The sequence below is a fragment of the Dendrobates tinctorius genome, unplaced genomic scaffold, assembly GCF_039654945.1.
Source record: "Dendrobates tinctorius isolate UK_male_01 unplaced genomic scaffold, ASM3965494v1 ptg000143l, whole genome shotgun sequence".
Lineage (NCBI taxonomy): Eukaryota > Metazoa > Chordata > Amphibia > Anura > Dendrobatidae > Dendrobates > Dendrobates tinctorius.
Window position 1 is genome coordinate 9,059,872 of NW_027361810.1, and position 7,691 is coordinate 9,067,562.

A 7,691-nucleotide genomic window follows, 5' to 3' on the forward strand; every position below is an offset into this window, starting at 1 on the left:
CCTCTGCGCTGTCCTGACCACAGGCGCTTTATGATGACGTCACATCCGGTTGCCGTGGCAGTTGGTCACGTGCGCGTGTTACGTTAAAGGAGGGCGGGGTTCCGGGTTGTTGTGGAGGGGACGGAGCGGGAGAAGACGGCGGAGAGCCTGAAGGCGGCTCCCAGACATGCACAGCCTGGCCACGGCGGCGGTGAGTGCGGGAGGGGGAGAAGGGCCGGGGGGAGCCGTCAAGACTGCCACTCTCACCTGCAGGCAGTCAGGGCATGCTGGGAGTTGTAGTGATCGCACAGGCGGTACTGCTATATACTGGTCTCCTGTGTTGCCAGGCAACCGTAAAAATGGCGGATACTGGCTAAAGAATTCCAAGCGATGGCGGTTCAGCCTCCGTCAGCGACAATCTCGTCTGAACCGGCCGAGACGCGCAGGGAAGAAGTGAAAAGGGCAAAGATTACTGTAATAAGTCATATTTTACTTTTTTTCTTAAACTGGGAAATGTGGAGTTCTTTTTCTGATGGCGGAAACAAAAGTGACATCCGGATTAACCCTTAAGAGGCTGGGGTGTAATGACTCCTCACGGCCAGGAGGGGGCGACACTCGGGGACCGGACTGTGAGAGGTCGTCACGTTATGTCCAAGCCAAAATCTAGAAGATCGTCCATCATTGGCATCAGATTATTAGACAATCCCTCTACAGGGGCGATTCTACTACAGCGGAGCTCGTACTAGCAGAGCTGAGTTGTGTTTGTTACCGGCTGCCGATTAATCACTGATGTGAAGCTGTAAATGTATCGAAGCATATGGCAAGTGATTATCTTCTGCCATATGTATCGATACTAGAGCAGCGTTTGCTGTATCAAATCATTGATCTGTCACTAGTCCATAACAAAAAACACAGCTCAGCTCTGCTTAGTGATTACAAGCTTGTTCTGGAGGAGTGCAGGAGCACTGAGGGAAGCCAGCTGATAGTGTAGGTGCAGTGTGGTTGTACACCGACTGAAGATGGAATCGGCCAGACAGGAGCAGAGAGCGCGCAGGCGCATTAGTTTTGCATTTAGATCAATTAGATGATAACTAAGAAAGGTGAGGCTTCTCAGGAGCACCAGCGAGCGTGTTCTGCAGCACCGTGGAGAACCTGGTGCTGCAGGGAAAGCAAGTAGGAGCACATAAGAATAGGATCGCACATTCAGCTATGTGTTGCTGGATCCATCCAGGGGCCGAAAAATGATAAAGACTCAAAGGGGTACAAGAGAAAATCTTTATAATTGGATTAGTCTTCATATGAACAGTTTTTATGTAAATAGAACAAGTAATTCGGCTCATTACTCCTGTGTTAGAGACAAGTATCCCAGGAGACTTCAGGTATTTCTGCCTGAAACATGTAACCAGTATCAAGTATGTTCACATTTTGCCAATATTTTTTTTTTTTATCCTATACGATTAAAGGCTACGTTTTAACTACTTTCTGTGATGCTGAGTCACTACTGATGGACAGGCTGTGAGACAGGATAGTCAAAAGGTCCGGGGTCAGATACCAATAGAGCTCGTCATAAACAGGAGTAAGACAAAGGTGCGGTCAGGTCACAGTCCGGGGTCACAATTCTGGGAAGGTAGCGGATCAAGACAAAGGGGCTAGACAAACAGATGGTCAAAGGCAAATCCAAGGTCGGGCAGCAAAATATCAGAAACGGAGCACTGGAAAACAAGGAACACACTCAGACCACCGAGCTGAAGCTACAACTCGCAATAGTCAGACTCTGACAGTCAGGTAACTGCCTACAATGGGAGACACCTGGAAGAAATCCAGCAAGCTTCAGCCCTGATTGGCAGCTGGACTGTCAGGCTGTGTGCACACGCTGCGGATTAGGTGCGGATTCAGTAAAATCCGCAGGTCAAAATACCTGCGGTTTTACCTGCGGATTGCTCAGCGGTTTTGCCCTGCGGTTTTTCATCTCCTCAATGGAGGAGATGGCAAACCGCAGGGGAATCCGCAGAAAGATTTGACATGTCAATTCTTTCTGCGGATTGAAAACCGCAGATAATCCGCGCTGGAAAATTCCGCACCGTCTGTATTGCGGTTTTTGATTCCCACAGGGAATCATTGTACTGTACGCCGCAGCAAAAACTGCTGCGGATCCGCAGCGGCCAAAACCGCTGCGGAACCGCAGCAAAATCCGCAGCGTGTGCACACAGCCTTACTCACAATACTGAAAGCACAGGTTGAACCTGATTCGATAGGGTGGCTGAACTGTTACTGTATCCAGGACGCAGTGAGTATTGGAATAGTGACACTTTCCCTTGGTGCTGGCTAACTTCCCCTTTTGGACCAGTGTTTACTGTGCTTTGTGGAAAACAATGTGATTCTGGGAGTAACCCTTAAAGTGGATATATCCAGGACCAGGGCTGTGGAGTTAGTAAGCCAAACTTCTGACTCCTCAATTTCCCTGACTCCACAGCACTGGTCGCTAAAGAGCTTGTACAAAAAGTGCAGCACAGATTCATCTCAACTAAAACCCAAGATCCTAGGATCAAGAATAGAACAGATATTTATAGGACATTTCATAACTTTCCCAAATTATTCTGAAAAAAATTACAGCACATCCTGCATTGTACTACTGCACCCAATATATAATATATTTTAGCAGTCGGTCTATTTTATACCAGCTCCACAAAATTGAACACTGACTCCATGACTTTGACTCCGCATCCCTGTCCAGAACTTGGTTAAAAAAAAAAGTTCCTAAATGCTAACAGGCAAGTAGTTGCTCCTGACCTGACTGTTGTGCGTGGCGCCGTTCTTCCCTGGCACAATGTGGTCACAGACCGGCAGCTGCCTCTGCTGACGCCATTCTGAATGACAGCCAGATCCCTGCTGCCTAATTGGTGGAGCCGGCTGTCAATCAGAATAATGTTGGTGGTCATATAGCGTCGACAGAGCAGGATGGAAAAGAAGCCGCCGCTCTGTAGAAATATCTTTTGTGACTGCTCTGTGCCGAGGAAGAATGGCGCCGGTCACAATAGGTAGGTAGTTGGCAACCTGCCTGTTTGTGTTTAGGCACTTAATACATTTTTTTTTTTTTTTTTTTTTTTACGAAGTCAAAGATATCCCCTTTAATGCTGCAGAATACACTTTTTTTCATTCTGGATGTGATTTGTTTCAGTTCAGGTATAGAATCTTTGAAGTAAGGATGCGGCAGTGGACACCTGAACGAGTCTGGCCATACACCTAAGACTGATAAATGCTGTGCATGCATGCTCAGCTCAGTGAGCATATCGTAGTGGAGGCTCATCTCTTGGCAGGACAAAACTTGTGTACTCCTCAGAATGTGGAATAACCTTGTGTTTCTGTTTGTCCTCTCCTCCTGTAGCCTGTTCCGGCAGCACTAGCACAAGTCGACAGAGAGAAGATATATCAGTGGATCAATGAGTTATCGAGCCCGGAAACACGTGAGAACGCTCTGCTGGAGCTGAGCAAGAAGCGCGAGTCTGTCCCAGATCTCGCCCCAATGCTGTGGCATTCATTCGGCACTATTGCAGCACTGTTACAGGTTCGCCTGTTTTTTGTTTTTTTTTCGTAAATGTGCATTCATTTATTATTTGTGCAATGACCATGAAATATTCCTCTAATTCTCTTCTACTTCTCCCAGGAAATTGTAAATATCTACCCATCCATCAATCCTCCGACCTTGACAGCGCATCAGTCTAACAGAGTGTGTAATGCGCTGGCCCTGCTGCAATGTGTGGCTTCTCACCCGGAGACCAGGTAACCGAGGCGGAAAGTGACAGCTATCACAGACTAGGGCATTAGGCACACAGCAGGGTTACAGGGAGTCTCAGAGACCTTTAGAACTTTTTATATATGAAACCGCAAATATTATTCACCTGTTGAATCTCCTGTCACTCCAGCATTGATGCTCCTGTGTTTCCCTTCGCTTCTTATTTTCCTTGCGTGCTGACGTGTTGTATACTGTTGAACGTGGCAGCATCACTGTGGAGATCAGTGATTGACTGCAGCAGTATTCACCTGCATGTAATGCACATCATCACTCAATGAAGGTAAGTGGTACCGACCACCGGACCACCAGGGAATTTACCAGCTGGCTGTTGTATTTTATTTTATAACCTATTCTCTAGTCCATTTAATTTCAGACAACCCATTAAGACTGTGTTTTGCAATAGATGGCACTCACAGGTCCCCATGACTATGTTAGTGGCCACAGAGGATTTGCTACAGTCTCCTGAACGTTGCCCTGCCATGTATATGGTGCCTGCAGCTCAAAAATACTAATATTAATGTACCCATAGACTTATATTGAGCAGGCGTGTGTTCTGCTATCGCTTAATTTATTGGAAAAATGCCTTTAGGGTGGAAGTTGTGTTCACTTTGCAATCAGACGCTCCCAAAGGAAATGCCTATATGGAACTGAAGTTATACTACAAGTCAAGTGATGTCTTACGGTTTCCATAGTATGGTCATACATGGCAGAGCAGCCGGTTACATGATGCCGTTCATCTTATTAATATCAGATTTTTTTTTTCTCTCGCTGATCCAGGTCTGCTTTTCTTGCTGCACACATCCCTTTGTTTCTCTATCCCTTCCTTCACACCGTCAGCAAAACGCGGCCTTTTGAATATCTCCGTCTGACCAGCCTAGGAGTCATTGGTAAGACATAGCGTTCCTACAGAGTTTTATTTTATCTTGTCTTAAGCAGCATGTTTCTAGACGGGATAACTTGTTTTCTCCCTTTTTAAGTGTGATCTGGGGGCAGCACTTATACATCCTGATTTTGTTTTATTACAACAACATTTATAGCCATCAGCAGGCACAGTATACAGACCATCCCGCAATCTATCTGATCATTCTGTAGCGCCATAAAGAGGTGTATTGATGGTCCCTAATTTTGTATCTATAAGAAATCCCTGGCATAATGCTTAATCACCAGAGCACACACCGTTCTTAGTAACTCAGTTGTTTCCTTCCAGGCGCTCTGGTGAAGACGGATGAACAAGAAGTCATCAACTTCCTACTCACAACAGAAATCATACCCCTGTGTCTGCGGATTATGGAGTCTGGAAGTGAACTCTCCAAAACGGTACAGCGGCCTTTCCCCTCCTTTCATGGCGGCAGCTTTTATTGATCCTCGCTCTCTAGGGTCTCCTCCAGTCTGGAGCAGGCAGCAGCCATCTCTGCTCGCGCACACACAGCCTAGAGCAGATCATTTCTCTATAATAAGTTTTTCTTTCTTTAAGGTCGCCACGTTCATTCTCCAGAAGATCCTGCTGGACGACACAGGCCTGGCATACATCTGTCAGACATACGAGCGCTTTTCTCACGTCGCGATGATTTTGGTAAGATTTGAGAAGGAGCTTGGCCTTGTGCAGATAATGGAGGACTCCAATTGAAAAAAAACAATTGCACGTTTTATATAGTTCATTATGAAATCTCTCAAACCTCAGATTTTCACTGTGTATTCCAGTATCTTGTGCAATAGAGATGTCATGCATTCATTCAGATTGTTTGCATTAAATTCTCTTTTTTGATTTTATTTGCCTTTTTAGGGTAAAATGGTGCTGCAGCTCTCCAAGGAGCCATCTGCCAGGCTACTGAAACACGTTGTGCGCTGTTATCTGCGCCTGTCGGACAACCCCAGGTATACTTTAATTGTCCCATTTTTTTTTTTCCATTATTACATAGAGGTGTGTTTTTTTTTTTTTGTTTTTTTTTGTTTTTTTTTTTTTTGTATAGAGAGAGATAGATAGATAGAGAGAGATATATATATATATAATTTTCCATAAACTGACTCCACAGCTTTTATGAAATTACAAGATGTCAGGATTGTGTTAGGAGTTGTAGTTTCACGATGACAGGAGAGCCGGCTTATAATTTTTTGCTACTGCTGAACTATTTCAATTAACTGCATTGATTGATGCAAAAAATAAATAAAAACAAAATCCCTTGGAGTCGCGCACAGTTTGGACCATAAGGGTACGGATTAGACCTGGCCGTTTACATTGGTCACAATGGAAATCTACAGATACTGGGCAATTGTCTTGTAAGGGGTTGGGGTGAGAGGGTTTCCTCTTTTTCTAGGTAACCATTTAGATGCCATGGGCACTATTGAGGAATATAATGGCTGAGTTATCCAATTTCCATCATTGCAGTAATATATAGCGGACTAGCGTCATACGTTTATGGCACTATGGGTTGCCTGGTAATGTAGGTTACACTTTGCTTAGGGGTTAAATGCAATATTTATTTTTTATTTTTTTTTTTTGCATACTGAGCTTCTAATCCCCTTCATAGACCTAAAGCTACATGACAATTCTGCCATCACCATGGGGAGTGATTTTGGTCCTAAAAACAAACAACCTTGAGAGTCTTGTGTAAAGGGAAACGATTTGCTTTCTCCCATGAAAAGTGGGAGGTAGATTTAATAGATCAAATCACTTTGACTGTAAATAAGGGGTTTAGTCTTGCATTCCTCCATTTTGTCTTACAGGGCACGTGAGGCGCTGAGACAATGTCTTCCTGACCAGCTGAAGGACACCACGTTCGCCCAGGTACTGAAGGATGACACCACAACCAAACGCTGGCTGGCTCAGCTGGTTAAGAACCTACAAGAAGGTCAAGTCACGGACCCGCGGGGGATACCACTCCCTCCTCAGTGACCTTGAAATGCAATGCAGCGGTGCTGATGAGCGCAGCTTCTGGGATGGCAGCGGTGCTGATGAGCGCAGTTTCTGGTATGGCAGCAGTGCGGGATTCTGTCTTCATCTGATCAGTCGGCTTCTTTTTTTTACTGAAGGCCTCTTCTGGCCCAGATATTTCATTCGCCCATTCTCAGACCGGACAGGTATTTTGTAACCAGGGACTTGGCATTCTTGTTGATCAAGAAGTGGCCACTCTAGAAACTCCTCCTGGATCTTTCAGGTCTCTGGGCCGCAGTGATCTAGTGTCATGTTTACAAACTGCTACCATATAATGGAGTCACCGGACCCACTGCAGAACCGGGACACACTCCTCGTCTGCTGCCTGACAAGCTCATAGCTGTATCCCAACTTTACAAGAAAAAGAAATAAAAGTTATATATTTTTCACAATGGAGATGTTAAAGTTTGCAAAATGTTTTGCAGAAAAGTACACAAGGTGTCCTAAAATAAAAAGTCATGGTTTCTTCATTTGTTGCAGGATTTAATAAATACTGGCTGCAGACATGGACATTCCCCCCCCCCCCTCCTTTTTCTTTTCTTAAAGGCAATTTCCTTTGCTGAAAAGAAGAGTCTTCAGTCTGTTAAATTCTGACTGCAATGCATGTTTACACAGCGCAGAACTCGAATGCATATATGAAATTTACATACTTGTCGTCAACCAGATTCTTGTTCGGCTTCTCACAATGTTCTATGGTGAAGAGTCTTGTTGGCGCATGATCACATAGTTGCTGTCACATAACTGCCCACGTGTGCTGGGAATTCAGGGGAATTGTAACTGTGCGTGCACTGAACACTGTCATGGACCAGTAATCTGTAGACACAGAGGGACTTATTGCATCCTCTTCAGCCTGGAAATTCCTGAAAAATTGCACCTGGCAGCATTGCTGAGTTTAAAGTTTGAACCTTCCCCTTCACCTCTGTGGTTCCCTGTTCTCAAGAGGGACATGCAGTCTCTGGTCTGCCAAGGTGAAGTCATTTAGACCTG

General features: G+C 45.1%; 1 protein-coding gene across 1 annotated transcript; it reads left to right on the forward strand.

The window, feature by feature from the left end:
• Nucleotides 1-31: 31 nt before the first annotated feature.
• CNOT9 (CCR4-NOT transcription complex subunit 9) lies at nt 32-7,174 on the forward strand. Its single transcript, XM_073545397.1, has 8 exons — nt 32-190; nt 3,365-3,544; nt 3,644-3,759; nt 4,550-4,659; nt 4,980-5,089; nt 5,247-5,345; nt 5,556-5,647; nt 6,497-7,174. The coding sequence occupies exons 1-8, from the start codon at nt 167-169 to the stop codon at nt 6,663-6,665; spliced, it is 900 nt and encodes a 299-aa protein (XP_073401498.1). The 5' UTR covers nt 32-166; the 3' UTR covers nt 6,666-7,174.
• Nucleotides 7,175-7,691: the final 517 nt, after the last annotated feature.